This window comes from Rhinocladiella mackenziei (assembly GCF_000835555.1).
Source record: "Rhinocladiella mackenziei CBS 650.93 unplaced genomic scaffold supercont1.5, whole genome shotgun sequence".
Lineage (NCBI taxonomy): Eukaryota > Fungi > Ascomycota > Eurotiomycetes > Chaetothyriales > Herpotrichiellaceae > Rhinocladiella > Rhinocladiella mackenziei.
This window is the reverse complement of record NW_013550600.1, coordinates 1,165,983-1,182,670: the sequence shown is the minus strand read 5'-3', so window position 1 is coordinate 1,182,670 and position 16,688 is coordinate 1,165,983. Positions and strand designations below refer to the sequence as shown.

The 16,688-nt window shown below is 50.2% G+C and overlaps 6 protein-coding genes across 6 annotated transcripts; 4 read left to right on the top strand and 2 right to left on the bottom strand.

Moving 5' to 3' along the window:
- Positions 1-595: 595 nt before the first annotated feature.
- On the top strand, positions 596-1,075 carry Z518_06904 (non-histone chromosomal protein 6; the record flags this gene model as incomplete). The annotated part of the gene is made up of 4 exons (XM_013415034.1): positions 596-662; positions 716-811; positions 865-986; positions 1,046-1,075. The coding sequence occupies 4 exons, from the start codon at positions 596-598 to the stop codon at positions 1,073-1,075; spliced, it is 315 nt and encodes a 104-aa protein (XP_013270488.1).
- Positions 1,076-2,569: 1,494 nt separating this feature from the next.
- Z518_06903 (uncharacterized protein) lies at positions 2,570-4,569 on the top strand (the record flags this gene model as incomplete). Its single annotated transcript, XM_013415033.1, has 9 exons — positions 2,570-2,982; positions 3,045-3,191; positions 3,269-3,481; positions 3,536-3,610; positions 3,671-3,894; positions 3,947-4,058; positions 4,113-4,217; positions 4,269-4,447; positions 4,499-4,569. The coding sequence occupies 9 exons, from the start codon at positions 2,570-2,572 to the stop codon at positions 4,567-4,569; spliced, it is 1,539 nt and encodes a 512-aa protein (XP_013270487.1).
- Positions 4,570-5,308: 739 nt separating this feature from the next.
- On the top strand, positions 5,309-7,026 carry Z518_06902 (uncharacterized protein; the record flags this gene model as incomplete). Its single annotated transcript, XM_013415032.1, has 3 exons — positions 5,309-5,516; positions 5,578-5,797; positions 5,847-7,026. 3 exons carry the CDS (start codon positions 5,309-5,311, stop codon positions 7,024-7,026), a joined length of 1,608 nt encoding a protein of 535 aa, XP_013270486.1.
- A 2,097-nt stretch (positions 7,027-9,123) lies between these two features.
- Positions 9,124-10,848, bottom strand: Z518_06901 (uncharacterized protein; the record flags this gene model as incomplete). The annotated part of the gene is made up of 1 exon (XM_013415031.1): positions 9,124-10,848. One exon carries the CDS (start codon positions 10,846-10,848, stop codon positions 9,124-9,126), a length of 1,725 nt encoding a protein of 574 aa, XP_013270485.1.
- A 2,497-nt stretch (positions 10,849-13,345) lies between these two features.
- Positions 13,346-15,187, bottom strand: Z518_06900 (uncharacterized protein; the record flags this gene model as incomplete). Its single annotated transcript, XM_013415030.1, has 1 exon — positions 13,346-15,187. One exon carries the CDS (start codon positions 15,185-15,187, stop codon positions 13,346-13,348), a length of 1,842 nt encoding a protein of 613 aa, XP_013270484.1.
- A 661-nt stretch (positions 15,188-15,848) lies between these two features.
- Positions 15,849-16,678, top strand: Z518_06899 (dihydroneopterin aldolase; the record flags this gene model as incomplete). Its single annotated transcript, XM_013415029.1, has 2 exons — positions 15,849-16,415; positions 16,472-16,678. The coding sequence occupies 2 exons, from the start codon at positions 15,849-15,851 to the stop codon at positions 16,676-16,678; spliced, it is 774 nt and encodes a 257-aa protein (XP_013270483.1).
- Positions 16,679-16,688: the final 10 nt, after the last annotated feature.

Here is a 16,688-nt window from a genome sequence, read left to right as displayed (position 1 = left end):
GCCCTCTCTCATTGTAAGTACTCACTCACCTTTCTTCCTCCTCCTACTATCATTTTCCATCTCTTCATCTGCACCACCCACACTTGCTCCCCATTGTTTCCCCTCAAAACTCCCGTCGAAAATGGTCGCATCGTCCTCTTTCTGCCCTGTCTGCTACTTGTCGCGACCTCGTCGTCGCCGTCACCATCGCCATCGCGCCCCCAGCACCGCGGGCTAGCAACCACCACCACAGCTCCAGACGCTCAATTGATCTTTTTGACGCGTCTTTGAGTCGTTGGTGAGTCAATCTGCGCCTTGACTCCTCGTTGTCACCGCCGAAGACGCGTTTTACCTTGGAATTCACTCTTACAAAACAACCCAATCGACTGCGCTCATTCACTTCTCCTGCCCGCCACCTTTGCTACCTCTCAAACCTGATCGCTATTGATACCTCTTCAGCTGGCCTTGTCCTCCCGGCTTTTCGTCAAACCACTGCCCTTATTACCCATGTTCCATCCTCTCAACCATAGCCTGAATCAACCCGCTGACCTACTCCAGCACCAGCAGCAAATCACAAATCACCTCCCGCGTCACCAAATCCTCGACCAATACCAAAATGCCTAAAGCCAGTTCCAAGGCCAAAAACACCTCCAAAGGTCGCGGTGCCGAAAAGAAAAAGAAGGGTCAGTAACCAAATCGCACCCACGGCGATCGCGCATGACTGATCGCTTCCTAGATCCCAACGCTCCCAAGCGAGGTCTCTCCGCATACATGTTCTTTGCCAACGAGCAGCGCGAAGCCGTCCGTGAGGAGAACCCTGGCATCAGCTTCGGTAAGACACATCCACTTCCAGCGAAATATAACCAATACTCATTCCAGCGTTAGGTCAAGTCGGCAAAGTCCTCGGTGACAAATGGAAGGCCCTGAGCGAGAAGCAGCGCGAGCCATATGAGAAGAAGGCCGCTGCCGACAAGAAGCGATATGAGGACGAGAAGGCCAAATACAACGTGAGTAACAGATTCTGAGGTCAAAGCTACCACGGTGCAGAGTTCTAACCATCATTCAGGCTGGTGATGACGACGAGGATGATGACTAAATGGTCTGGACACAACACGGTCCGTCCTAATCGATGTCTTCAGTGCCTGCATTGAGATACTCAAGTCAGTTTCCTTACCTTGTCGTTATGTCTTTACTAGCAATGATGGGCTGGGAGGCCGGGGTTATGGAGTCAGCAGTGGAACGGGTCGGTATGCTTCACACGCAGCTTATGGAAAAAGCATCGAGCATCGAGCTTCAAAAACACCGAGTCATGAAGCCTTCATCTCCAGCATCATGGCTGAGCTGCTGCGACATTGCATCATGTGTCAAGCCTACCAAGGTACTTGCTGTATACTAGCTCTTCATGCAATGCAATATCTGGAACAAGTTGTCGACTTTGTATTCTGCGCTGCCTTGTGTCCGTCTTGCGCCCGGCTGAACGGCTCGGTCGATCCGTCAAAGGGCTTTGACGCGTCTTGAGAGAACTCGAAAAATGATCAGAGGCATTTTGTGAAACAATTTGCTCCTGGCCAGATTATTCCAACACTGCATTGGGTGCCGAGATGGTTCGGCCAGGCCGTGTATCAAATCCGATCCCGTACATGGTGTCATCTCAGATCCTTCAGTTCTTAAAAGTCACATTTCTGGCCCCCCTCACAACCCAACCCTCCCTTGTTTCCTGTGACTGAGGGCTTGGCCACGATGGCCTCAGGCATCAGCAGGAGGCGCAGGGCTGTGTTTGTTTCGACCTCATATGTTTACCGGATACATCTTTCCATTCTATCTTCTCTATATACCATTCATTCTGTACCTCCAATCAGTTTCGAACTCCGTCTTGCTCTGCACCACCAAAGAGAAGGCACCTGTAGAAATCAATCATAACGCGTGCTTTTGGGCCAGGTAGACTCGAAATTGCCCTGACAGAATGGCAAACTCCTCGTGGGTCCCTCAGGTGAGAACAGGTGAGAACACGTCGACTGACTTGAGAGGCTTCGTTTCTCCATTCTTCTCCAGTGCACGAAGTGGCTCCGTGCCTAGGTTTAGGCAGCAATGCCTGCAAGCATGACGCATCTCATCTCCTATTCACCAGAAAGAAAACAGAGACTCGCTGGCAGATTCACGGAACCGTAAATGTCTCTTCCACAGATCCAAAAAGTCAGCAATGCTGTTCTTTTTGGAGGGGGGGGGCCAAGCCCATTTAATGCCAGTACGAATCATAACGGGACCACCTGAGAGCTTGTGTCGCCATAATTCATGTCCAGTCCCAGATGCGACAAATCGGCATGTCTCAGGCCTGAGTAGATCATGCATGAACCATCGGCATCGCCTGCTGTCCGTTTGACACGTCAACGACCTACATAAAGCTCGTCTCCGTGTATTACGAAATCAAGCAATACACCCGCTCTTACCCTCGACCGCACCAACCCGACTCTCTCTCAAAAAAATTAAAAAGGGAAAAAAAAAAGAAAGAAAGAAAGAGCCTCATTTCGACTTGTGTCGATCCGGATAGATTGTGTTCATCTTCATCGTCCTCCGTCCCGGTTTACCATGCATGGATCCGCTACTCCGCGAAGAGGCTGGCCGAGCCCAGGATATTGCGGATATACTTTCTACCATCAGGAACTATGACCAGGACCATGTGCAAGAAATCACTCTGGCCATTACCGGGTTGAACAATCTCAGCTGGGCCCTTCGCGAACTTAACGATCAGATTGATGCCATCCGAGGAATTCTCACCAAAGGTTTCGCTGACGATTTGACACTCCTTCAGAACAGTGTTGCCTTCACTCTTCAAGATGTCTGGACCATTCTCGGCAAGATCCCTCGCGACCCGGTCGGAGCGGACTATCGCAATGCCTGGAAAGAGATTAGTCGATACTGTTTGGACATGGGCAAGCAAACCCTTCATATGCGTCTCGAGACGTACCAATTATTTCTCTATGGCCTCTGTAAGAAGCTGAAAAGGTAGGTAGTCGTGACCCGGATTTTTGGTCGTATCCGCCGCTCAAGAGGTGTTTTGGGGTTAGGCAATCCTACAGCCGACGACAAATTGACGACCTTCGCCATGAAATCTTTGACCTACAGTCCCTGCAACGCGATAACCGAAAATTGATATCGGCTACAGAAACATTTGCGAATCTTTCTTTGGTACCAGTCCAACCAGGCACGTATCAGTCAGCAACCAACCCGACAAGCAAGTCAACTAATAGCCAGCAGTGATCAAACAACCTCCATCTCAGGAACGTGTGAGACCACAGACTCAACGCCCGATGTCGCCTACAACCTCCCACGACAGTTACGACACTCTCCAGCACCAAGCAGCTCCCAGTCCGCCAGCGCTATCTCCCACCACCACTTTCTCCACTATCAGTCATACGTCGAGCGTAGATCCCGAGACCAGTCATTGGGCGACCAATATTTTCAACAACCTCCCCACCACGAGTCTCGAAGACGATCCTATGCTGTAAGCATTGGCCTCCCCTTCGGACTTGATGACACTGCTGACACTTATTCCCAGCTCAACCTGCTTTGGAGACAGTTCCGGCAGGGGCCGTAGCTTCCCAGATTCCGAGTTTGAAAGAATCCTCCAGCTGTGAGAAGAACATCCATGGACGGAATCTTCACGGAGATAGTGCCGGCTGACATCGAGCAGGAAATTCCCTGGTGGCCTTCGAACCAAATTTTACTGGCGCCCTCGTGATTATCGTTGCAAACTTGTCTGCGAATGGCCCGACCCTCGACGAGGGACTCGAATGTCCTGTTTTCCACTGACCGATTTGCATATACGAAGATCCGGACCATTCCTCTACCTCTGTCGTCCGACGGTCACCGCCCCCAGCACCTGTTGGACCAGCCTCAAATTCACTTCCTACGAATGTACGTCATGGTCAGCAAACATGTCTTGATGAGAAAGACTGACAGCTCCTAGGGTTGGTCATCTTTCACTGCACGTTTCTCTCTCTACGATCCCATGACAGCGCCAGACACGTGAGCAATCATCTAGATCACAGGTTGAAGGAAGAAACGAGCAATTTCGCCGGGTAGGCAGTTCAGATATCGGACGAGCGATGTGGAACGCTGACACAAAATTCCAGGGCCATTCGGGATAGCGGTTTCAAGCATGCCTTGCGATTATATCGTGATCGAGGGACTGATGCCGTCCGACTTGAAGCATCTGTCCTCGATGGTGAAATGCAACAGTCAGTTCTTTCAATGTTTCAGTCTGCCTCCGGGACTGACTCACTCCGCAGTACCCCTATCTGGACCGCTTTTATCACACATTGCATTACTTCTCCCACCTGGTATCGTTGGCCCAAGAATAGCTCGACTGTATACTTGGCCGAACTACAACGACATGTCTTTTCTTCCCAGTACTCGGCTCACATAGCCGCCAATGGGGAACACTTTCTCGACTTTGAACTGATTCAGGGTACATATTGACCAACCTGAGCTCCTGAGAGATGTGGCTGATTGAATATAGATGCTGAAGACTTTGTGAAGACTCTCCAGGATTTTGGTGATGAGTATCGCCGCACTAAAACGGTGCTATGACAGACGACAGCATTTTACGACCTGATGACCCTGACGACTAACGATGACAACGACGTGGGGCGGCCAAAATTGTGATCTCTTTTTTTTTTTTTTTTTTTTTTCCCCACCGCGCAGCAAGGAGGATCATTCCTCGGATACCCTCTGTTCCATTTTCGCTTTCGTGATCCGTCTTCTCAGCACCGTTTTCGTCGCTTTGACTTCACGTTTGTGTAATGATAGCAACGATGACCAGAGAAGCTGGTCAAGGGTGGCTATTTCCATGTCTTGTGCGGTTCCTTTTTTAATTACTGCATCTTGCAAAGCCATGCCCGAATTTCTCTGAAAAGCCTGGGATTTTCACCGTTACTCAGCCTAATTCAGATCCATCCGGTATTTAAGACCCAATAACCAGTCTGGCCAGATGGCAATCAATTTATCCGCTCTTTCATCTTTATGTGAATCTCTTCAATTGATGCCGAGGCCATGATCTTCGAAATCGTTTGTCGCTTTTGTATCGGAATCGCTGCCGTGCTTCCCGGGTTCTCTCCGATGCCGGGCGAATTCCGCCTATCGTTCGCCATCATTTAGCGGGAGAGCTCGAAACAGCGGATGAACAGCTCCATCAACCTCAATCTTCATGTCATTTGCGTACAACGGACACTAGCCTTCGCACCAGAGAATCTCCAATGGCTACCCATTGCTCCATGCCAGTGACACAGATCATGGCTTCCTTCTTTCCTAATATAGAGTCTGTCCCACTATGTCGCAGACGACCGACCCCAATCCAACCACAGAGAGCAATATAAAGGAGGAGAGCCAGACACAAGAAGCCTTACAAAATGGTCAGTCGAGGCCGAAAAGGAGCGTCTTTCAGAAGGCGTACGACGGCCTTACACATGTACCACCTAGGTGTCGATATGACCCTGAGAAGCCCTTTCGATTCTCCATGGGATTGAATCTGTTGTTTGGTAAGAATGAGTATCTACCCTCAGACGAGGCCAAAGATGCTGACCTGCTTGCTCCAAACAGCGTTTGCTGGATGTTTCACTGTAGCGAATCTCTACTACAACCATCCTATCCTCAATCTCCTGGCAGACGATTTCCATGTTACCGACGAGGAATCCTCCTATATCCCAACCCTCGCACAAGCTGGGTATGCCGGTGGACTGTTGTTCCTGTGTCCGCTGGGAGATTTAGTCAAGAGAAGACCGTTTGTTCTTTGGCTGGTTTGGTTCACCGCCACACTGTGGTATGCTCAGAGGTTTACATATAACATCATGCGCTGACGTGCGATGCAGGATAGGACTGTGTGTGACAAACTCCTTTGCCGCGTTCGGGGCGATCTCCTTTCTCACCAGTGTCACGACAGTCACACCGCAATTGATGTTACCCCTGGTCGGAGATATGGCCCCTCCTCACCGTCGAGCTACTTCTATCTCCATTGTCGTGTCTGGTATGCTGCTGGGGATGCTCATCGCTCGTCTCTTGTCGGGTATTGTTGCCCAATATATCGGATGGCGATACATCTACTGGATATCTTTTGGGCTGCAATATTTCATCCTGGTTTTGCTATACCTTTTCATGCCAGACTATCCTTCCACAAACCCGGACGAGAAAATATGGAAGAAGTATCCCTTCCTGTTGTGGGACATTGTGAAGCTTGTGTTGAAACAGCCCGTCCTGGTACAGGCATGTTTGGTTGGCATGTTTACATCCACGACATTCACGAGTTACTGGACAACATTGACCTTCCTTCTGGCTGGACCGCCTTATCACTACAACTCTCTCGTTATTGGCCTCTTTGCTTTGATTGGTATAGGGAGTATGACCTGGGGTCCCATCTTTGCTCGAACAGTCATGGAAAAACACCAACCACTGTTTTCTATTATTGTGGGAGAATTAATTTGTTTGGTTGGTGTTGTTGTCGGCACGTATATCGGGAAATTCACCCTTGCCGGGCCCATCATCCAGGCGATAGGCATTGACATTGGATTGCAAACTAGCCAAATCGCCAACCGGACGGCGATTTATGGAGTCGCGCCGAAAGCGCGAAACCGGGTCAACACAGCCTATATGGTCAGCGTGTTCGTCGGACAACTGATTGGGACTGCCGTGGGCAATTCTCTCTATGCAGATGGCGGCTGGATTGCCTCGGGATCTGCAAGTGTTGGCTTTGTTTCTGTAGCTCTACTCATTTGTTTCTCGCGAGGACCCCATGAACGTGGCTGGATCGGCTGGCGAGGCGGATGGAACATGCGAAAAGGGGTTCCGACAAAGAGCCCAAACACCGGCCAAGAAGTCGTGCATGTTCAAGAACAGACTGAGCCATCTGTCGAAGAGACATCCGAGGAATTATATCAACAGAAGAAAGATCTGGAAATGTCAGTTCAGAACGAAAAGCATGTTGTCGATTATAGCTCCCGGTCGTCACAGGGGACGCTTCACGAGGAAAATCGACCTCCGAAACAAAAAGGGTGACATGGCTAAGAGATACTGAGTCTGGATTTTATTCCTTGGCCTACCACGGCCTACCACGAGCTGTGAAGCGGTAGCCAGATCATTGCATCACCCCTGACGCTCAAGATTGGTTCGAAGTGGCTGTGCGAGGCCCCGGGACAATTTGGCTGTGGCAATCGACCTACTCGCTACCGTGCATCAGCATTGAGCAACTAGCTTTTGATGTAAAGTCATTTCGACCTTGGCGCAGCGCATGGAATTGAGCATCGAGTACGACAAAGATTTGTTCTCGGTAGCAGGGTCCACGCAATGCTACTGAGATCTTGTTGTCGATGCTCAATTCCAGATTTGGCGTACGATTGGAGCGGACTCGTCCACTGTCAGAGACTTCAACAGAGTCCAAACGCCGACAGTCACTGGTCACTCTTCTGATGGGAGCCTCCCACAACAAGGCCGATGGCTATTCCATTCTCCATTCAGAAACCCCCAAAAACCTTTGACGGATTGTTTTCGAAAATATGAGATTGCAGATCACTGAAATGAGTCAACCCCTTTCTTCTTTCAATGTTGTGCCCAGGTTTCCTCCTCATTCCTCACTAGGCTCGCGTTAGAATTCTTACCATTTTCCTAAGACTGCCTCTTCAAGATCACTCTTTTTACTTCACGCGTTTCTTGACGAAGAGTCATCTGTCTCTCGCTGGCTATCGTGGCGGGTCCATTCCCTTTTTACTGGGAGCACGGTTCTTCATTTACTTCTTGCATGCCATTTTTATTTTGGTCGTGCTTTGGCACAGTCCGGTTCTACTTGTCAGCTAGATTCAGAATACTCGGGTATCAATTTCTTTCAGGGGGACTTTATACGGTAAGATCATATGTTACTGTGTCAAGGTTCTAACCTGCTGACAGGAACAGGGAGGCGATCCGACGGGAGGATTGGTGACGTTAGTATACCGAACATGGAACAGCATTGCCTCTGACAATCAACAGGTGTTACAGCCATTCTTCTGCTGAGCTCGTTGGTATGATCAATTCCAGCGATACATCACCCATATACATTGGTTCAGACTATACTGCTTTCATTGGTTCCGCACAAGCCGCAGGTCGACCCTGCGTTAGAATTTCTACAAAGAGGTCATGGACACATGGATTGTTCATCGGAGATTTCAGTCACGCACCGGGAGGAGTTCATGGAAGTTGGCCAGCACGTATGCAGCATGTGATAAACGACGGAAACTTGGGCTGACCCTTGGACCTTTGGGACCGAATCGGCCTTATAATGAGAGAAATTGATTTCATGGAAGGTGTCAATCTACTCACTCGTAACGGCAAGACACTCCATACGTACGAGAGAACCCCATGTCGACGGGAGAATCCCTTTCTAATGGAGCAGAAATCCGAACTGCAGCATTGTTGGAGGCAGCAGAACAATGACAGGGCAGTTGCAATCGACTTGCTGCGCATGTTATATCAGTGCTATGTGCCAATATCCGGTGCGATTTTCCGACCAATTGCCACCCGGGTAGAATGTTGGATGTGGTGTTAGCGACAATCGACCTTCCAGCTTTGGAGCCGGTCTCGATGCCATTGGTGGAGACACCTATGCCATACAATGGATGTCTGAGTATACTCACATCTGGTTCTTCCCAAGAGATTCAGTTCCTCCCGATATTACTAACCGAAATCCCGATCCTTCCGCTTGGGGTCTTCCGGCCGCAAATATACAAGGATCTTGTGTTATGGACGAGCAGTTTCAATCCCATAAGGTCATCTTGAACAATGCATTCGCTGGAGAATACGCTGGAGCATCGAGTGTCTGGAATTCCACTACCGGTTTTCAACTTGTTCTTCATATGACACAGGTGCTGGAGCATGAACTCGATCCGAGTATATCAGCTAGTCACCAACGCTAACGCTTCATCAGCGTCAACTCCCTGTATCACGAGTAACCAATCGACTCCATCAAGTATATCTACACACAGTGCTTCCATTCCGATTTCATGCCGTACGATATCACGCGTCCGATAACGCCATCCATGCGCATCACAACCATTCCTGTCTTTCATGCCGGAGAACATTGGCCACCCCTTTCTTCCCGACCTCGCACTATTTCACTCGTGGCTAATCGCTAGTAAATTTCTTCCAATGCTTACCGCCGCAACACTTAATCTCGACGTCACACTCTCCCACTTTATCATCACGTTCATGAGGTTTGACCCGGCACCAAACCCTCAAATCTCCGTTTGGTCGACCACCAAAGGGAAGGAAGATCGGTACGTGCTTGCGCTCCCACTCGCCAAACTTGAGGTCCAGCTGTCTTCCCCCCGTAGATTGAGTTCCGAAGAGGAATTTCCATGCTTTGACGACGAAATCGCAGATATCATTGGTCGAAGATGGTGGGTGAAGCGTCACTGTGCGATTGTGCTCGGGCTCAACAGTGAATGTGATAGGATTCATTTTGCGAGAGTCGAAATTGCCCCCACAACTATTCGAGGGGAGTCTAGCGTTGGCGTTTCGCGCGTTCCTGTCGTTGTCCTGGTCATCGTCATCCTCGTCGTCGTCATCCGCATCGCCGTCTTGTTCGTCGCGAGCTAACATGTAAGCTAGCCCGCAGTCAAGATAGATTTGGATTTTGTCCAGCTTGGACTTCTTGAGCTCCTCCAGAATCTCTTGATAGTCTTCAAGTTTCAGATCTTTCGATTTCCGCTCAAGATCGAAGGTAAACGATTTCAGATTTGGACAAGAAGTTCGAATCAATTCGATCTCTTTCAATGACAAGACTCGATCTTCGGTTTGAAGTGTGTCTTCCCTCTCGTGAAGATGTAATTCTTCCAAAGTGGGTCCATGGCGATGGAGAATGGTGAAAAGTGACATTTTACCCATCCAAGACCATAAACTCAAAGATGATAGGGGCGAACAAGTCGCGATGTAGTTTTGTGCTGCTTTTGCAGTTCCTTCCGGGCAGTTGGATGTGCCAAGATTCAAGCTGATGTGTTTGAGACCGGTCAACATCTCACCAGCACCTTGGAAATAGGAGGCCGAAAGGACCCCTCGACTACATTTGAAGCTCTCGAGGGTTGAGAGATTGACGTAGCGAGACCAGTAGTTTAGCGTTTGATCTGACAAAGGCCAACCATCCAGCGTCAAGTGACGCAGTGAAGAGTTGGGTTTCTTGGGGGACGTATCCTCCGCAGCCCATCGTTCAATGATGTCGCGATGAAGGCCAAAGGAGATGAGGGATGCGAATCTCAAATTCGGCGCGGACGAAATGATATTCTGAAAGGCGACTTGGTCGCGCTCAAGACGATGTGTACTGAAAGAGATTTGCATGGAAAACGCAGTCAAACAAGGACATGCGGCAAGGGCTTTCTCTGACTCGACCGGTTCTGGATAGGAAGTGTCTCGTTGAACCCGACGAACTTTGAGCTCTGCCTTTGGATGATGTGTTTGCAACGCTTGAATAATCTCATATGGTGGAGGAGCGCCAACATCCCAAGTCAGGGATTTGAGGTTTCCGGCTTCAACCAAGAGATCTTTCAAGTTGGAGAGCGCAGGAGAATTTATTGGATGTAACGCACCAACACCTCGTTGGATTGTCAGGTGGCGTAGGCCGCGAAGGAGTTCTGGAGAGAGCCATTGGCCTGAGGTCCGAGCGTTGGAAGAGACGCAGTCTAAATGATGTTGGTTCCAGCAAAGAGTCTTGCGACGATGACGGATGAGTTGGACTGCGGAGTTGAAATATTTGTTGGTTTGAGCGATAGCTCGAGTGGTTCGAGGGGACTGGTCATCGACGTATTCAAAGATGCTGGCGAGAATTTCAATCTCGAGATCGACAATGCTGGTCATTTTGTGAGGCTCAGTCGAGGTCGGCTGGAGGGGCGGTCAATGTGAGGAGAGTTATCATTATAAGAAAAAGAGATCAAGAGTGTAGGAGAGAGGACGACGAAGGAGATAGAAGAAAGAGTCAAGTGTCACTGGGTTTGAAAGGCAATAATAAGGCTGGTGAGGCTTTTGAATGAAGGGCCTAGAATGAGGCAAAGCCTGCTTCTGATCGGCAACCGCGACATGAAGGCGCCAGCACACGCTATCACGTGATTAAAATACGGTGAACTATTATTGCACTATTACATTGCGGTGGATCATTTATGATCTAATAGCAGTATCTGGGGACTTGACGCATAATGTGCTTGGCCATTGCCGGTGTATGTCTTGCGCACATGCGAATATTCAATACGTTTCCGATCATAGTGTCCTCTAAAAGTCTGCTCTGAGCCAGTTCTGGCGTCCTCCGTACTTGACTTCGCTGTGAAATGGTCGATCCTCTGAAGCCATCTCGAGCACGGACAAGGGCTCACAGGGGATGGTATGGATCATCGTCACGGTCATGGTCTCATTCATGCTTTTGAACCCGGAAACCAACTTGAATAGCATTAACCAGACAAGGTCCAGGATTCCCCGAAGAATGATCGACACACTTGAGTAGAGAATCCAGACCTTGGAAGTCCGGTCCATAATACCGTATGTGCTGCGGCCAATACTCGATTCTACTGCACGTCATCAACTATTTTGCACGTCCAGTTTATGAAGGATGTTATTGTTTCGTTTGGTGTTACGACCCTGCTACAGTGTCGAATTCGGCGGGCGAACAGATGGAAGGATGACCACATCGACCGCCTTCTTGAACACGAGGTGTAGGGGGTTAACCCGTGTTTCTGGCCAAACTCTGACAAGTCGCACCATTATTTCAATCCAGCAGCCTTCTGATGGCACCGAAGCTGGTGCTCAATGCTAATTGAACTGCCAGAGTCCTCCCTACAGACACCTTGACGGGTTCTCGGTGCTCCTGGGTTGATCGAATTTGGCCATCAGAGGAGCTGCGGTATTCCCGTCAGATCTCGGTATGCTGGGCGGAGGAAGGCTTCGCAGACTGCCATCAGCCTGGGAATTCGGCTCTTAAGCCTGAGGAGTTGACTGGCCTGCCATTGCTGCTGTATCGCGCAAGGCAGTCCGACGGAGTTCCGCACGAGGAGATCATTGCAGAAATCAGGCTAAGAGGCTCAAGATGGATCCGAGGCATATGGCTAGCTATTGGCCTAGCTATCAAGTTCCTTGCCCATTCTCCCGATGCGCTAGATCAGTTCAAGTCGGCGATCATCAAGTCTTCGTTCCCAGCTCCAGTCCGGCAGGCCTCATCAACTCTTCTGCAGCATCCTGGAAATTCATCTGCGACCTCAGCAAAGACCCTGTGCGAATCAAAGACACTCATGATGTGTATCGTCCCTTCTTCTGGCTCAACTCCATGGATGTGGAACGCTCCGTTGTTCCCCTACATGTTGAGCAGGGTTTCGCTCGGCCGTCTGAGCCACAGCTCGTGAAGGATTGGATCTTTGAGCTCTCAGCAGGCACGGTACTTGACCGTGTTTTGGAGTTCAAGTACTGCACTGACATGAGGTTCATCGCAGACGTCGTGCGCTCTGGCACGAGCGACGGTATATATGACCCCTTCTCACTGCTCGGAAAACGGTACCTTGACGTTAATGACATTTTCGATTTTGTATGCCGTTCCCTTAACCTTGACATAATTAAATGCCGGAGGGCAAATCTTCAAGCCATGTGTGTGCAGCGGCAAGTGACCACTCACTTTGGTAGCTGGAGGACAGAGATGAGGAACGTTACCTGCTTCGGGCTTGCAAATTGGACAAAGTTCGAGGAGGCTAAGCGGGGTGGCCAGAGGGTAGTGAGCGTCAACATTACAGATGAGAAGTGGCCATAACATGAGGCTGTATCGCTGCGGGAACAGGACGATCGTTTCTCAATCGCCGGAGTATTTGCGAATGCAAGTTGGAGTGCATCATAGAATAAAGTTCTCCACAAGAGGCTATGCCATCTCTAAGCTTAACTAAGGAGAACAGTCCTTGTGGGCATGCCCGCTAAGAACATGGCGCATCCTAAATGCACGTAACGCGCAGGCTGTTTACCGAGATGGGGGGGGCTCCAGGGCAGATATCCCGCCCACGGCATCAATAGCACGTAGACGGGGAAAATGGATGATGGAAACAATGTTGGCTCTAGAGATATATTATGCAAGCGCCATCGCCGAGAATGATGCTTCCCAGGACTTTCTCCCCTCCAATCTCTATGTTCTTGCCTCCCTCCAACCTCCGCTCTAATGCCATGTCTTCACTACCTTTTATGACCGTGTCCAGATGTGCTGGCCGTAAATGCAATGAAGCCGAGCCCCAAGCGCCACGCTGTGGAAAAAGCCGTTGACTGATTCTCTCCCCTTTCTATTCCAACCGCCATTGTCGTAAAATGTTCTATAGCCGTCGTGGTATCGTGTGGTCTAGAATTCTTCGTCGATGATGGCCTCGTCTAATTCGGAGAGCAAAGACTCTTCGAGTAAACTGTGGCTTGCCACGTAACTGAAACCACCAAAAGGATCGGATTTGCTCAAGGTCCTGCTGTGTCTTCGGGCAACAGTATCAATTGCTCGATCGGTAAATTCTTTTGAGAAGTTCTCGGCCAGTTCAGGATTGGTGACTAATGGTTTGATAGGCGGGTCAAGCTCGCGAGCTTCCAGCTTCTTCCAATCGATCTTCCGGAAAAATCGATGCTTCTTGATGACACTGATGTCGTTGGAACCCACGCCAAGCCGTTTTCGAGGTTCTTTGCGGAGAAGCCTCGTGAGAAGATCTTTGGCGTCCGGCGACAAGAAGTAAGGCAGACTCAGCTTTTGAAATAGGATGTTTTGTTGAATCTTTGTCCAACTTCCACCTCCAAATGGAGGTTTGCCGGTCATAAGATCACAAGCCATTGCCCCCAGAGACCACCAATCACAGGCTTTCCCATAACCCGGACCAAAGTTAGCCTCATCAGAACCACGGATAATTTCGGGGGCCATGTATTCAATCGTACCCACTCCCAGACTATTGCAACGGCTGCCTCCCGGGGTACTGGCATCTTGAACGGCAACCTTGCTAAGGCCAAAATCGGTCAAGAGAAGATGGCCCTCAGCATTGAGCAAACAATTCTCCGGCTTGAGATCACGATAGATGACGCCGACCGTGTTGTGAAGATAATCCAAGGCCAAGACGATCTCAGCGATATAAAACGCAGCCACTTCCTCGGAGAAGAATTTCTCGAGCTCCAGATGACGGAAGAGTTCTCCACCAGAGGCGTATTCGAGGATCAGATACAGCTTCTCATGATCTTGAAATGCATAATAGAGGTTGACAATGAACGGATGACGATTGACCAGTTCGAGAATGGTGCGCTCGGACTTGGTGGACTCGATTCGCTTCTTATGCACTTTCAGGAAGGCCTTGGTAAGTTGCTTCTGCGCGAATAATCTGCCGGTGGCATTTTGCCGCACCAGAAGCACGGTCCCAAAAGCGCCGTCACCGAGGCAGCGAATGGGGGTGAAATCCGCTGCCGTCATTTTACGGGCTATCATTGACGTCGCACGCTGATCCGCATTCATGGTTGAGGTAGACGCCGGGTGTGCTTCCGTCTCGGCCAGCGACTGGCTAACAAAGTCTTGGTCGATCGGGACATTGTAGCTCACCATATCTTCGCTGGCCTCTTCGCCGGGTGTGTCGGAGGCTGCGCTGGTTGCACTGCTCGTCGCCTCCGAACCGATATTGTTTCGAGCACGAGAGGTTGAACGGCTCTGACTGCGAGAATTGAGAGCGTCGAGTTGGGTTTTTAAACTGCTGACACCAGGTGACTGGGGTCGCAGGCCCGGACTGGCACCAGCCAACGCGGGTAGACGAGGAGTGGGTGACAGGACTCGTGGACTACCGCGTGAAGCATCCGAATCTTCGGCACCCGAGTCTACCGGAGTGAAGCCTCTGACGGTATTCAGCGCCTGAGCGGCCTTCGCCTTGTGATTCTTTTTCTTCTTTCTCTTGGCTGCTGCCGTCGTGGACAAAATGACGCTGCCCTTGACTTCTTGTCTTCCTCTTGCACTATCCACTTCATTGACAGATCCAACTTCGCGACCAATGATGGAGATTGCCTTCTGAGGAGTCACCGGGGGACTCTTTGTTCGAAATGGAATGATCTCCGGCTCAGCGGCATCGGCCGCATTGTTGCTGAGCGCGATCGAATGGAGGGTATTTTCCAATTCAGTGGACATGCCGTCGGATAAGCGTGCGAGGCTGGAGGGATCCTGGACTTTGTCCATGACAGTCTGAATGCGAGCGAAAGCAATGCCGTGACCAGAGTCGGAGTATTACCGTCCGCCCTATTTCAGGACGGACCATATGCCAGTAGCCAAACCGAACCGCCGGCAATGAAGTTGGATGTAAGCGACGTTGAGGTCACATAGGAAGGTGCGATCAAGCAGTAAGCAAAAGGGAGTGGAACACTGGTGGTCGAAGTAGTGACTGTGCTGCGACCCATTGAAGGTAAAATAATATACGGCGTTAAGTGACTTGACAGAAAGGAAAATCACAATACCAAGACAAGAAGAGGGTGATTTGGTGGAGAGAGATAGAACTGATTCGGCTGCAGATCTTGGTCGGCGCAGCCCTGGGATTCGGGGAATAAAGAGTAGGAGCAGGTGTAATTTTTTTTAATGGCAGGCTGGCAGCGTCAATAAAAGTGGGAGGCCGGCCACAGAACTGCCCCGGATCTGTCACGTGCTCAGCCTCTGTGCGGATCCTGGGGGAGAAAATTCACCACGATTCGGCTTCCGGATCAACTATTTTTCCGGAGATCCACATTTCAGATTCCACACCGATCAGACGACTCGAACTCTCACGCCTCCCTCACCTCTTCTCCCAGTGCAGGCCCAGCTCACATATCTCCAGCTCAATCCCATCACCAACAGAGTCTAGACCAGTATGGACAAAATTATCCTGAAGAACCTGAGATTGGACCTCGCCGTTGGTCTTGATGCTTGGCGTCGATGGGGCAAACCTCAGCCTGTCTCCATCACCCTGGAAGTCCAGCCCGTGTCCAATTTCGAGGCTGCTGCTGCTCGAGACGACGTCAGTCTCTCTATGGACTACGGCAAATTGTACAAGAGAATCGCCAGCGGTCTAAAAGAGGTTGATGTTTACCCGGCCATCCACGTCCTGATATCTCGGCTCTCAGAACTCGTGTCGGAATATGCTCAACTCGACATCGAGATCTTGCTCCCCAAAGCTCTCCTCCCGGCCAATGGCGGAGTCTTATATCGTTTCCAGGTCGACAGATCAGCTGTTGAAGTTGCCACATCGACCTTGACCTTGACCATCCAGCAGATTGCCTGCAGTTGTATTATTGGCGTCAATCCGCGTGAACGGCTTTACAAGCAATCGTTGTTCCTCGACATCAGTTTGCCCGTCATGACTACCGCCGTTGGACCAGGTCAATCTGAAGAACCATATGAAGCGGCGTTACATGATATGGTTTATGAGGTGGCCGAGGTAAGTGATCTGCCATAATGTCATTGCGGTCATGGCTGATACGCGGACCATTTTAGCGAGTCGAGGGCTCGTCATATCACACAATTGAAGCATTGGCGACGGCAGTGGCCCAAATCGTTACGATGAACTACGGCCATACAGTTGCCAAAGTCCGCATCGAGAAGCCTAGCGCGATCACCACTATCGATGCGGCCGCCGTTGAGATTACTCGTAGCAAGACCTTTTTCGAAAACAAAGACTTCTGGAAAGTTAAGCTGCCTTGACGGCATATTG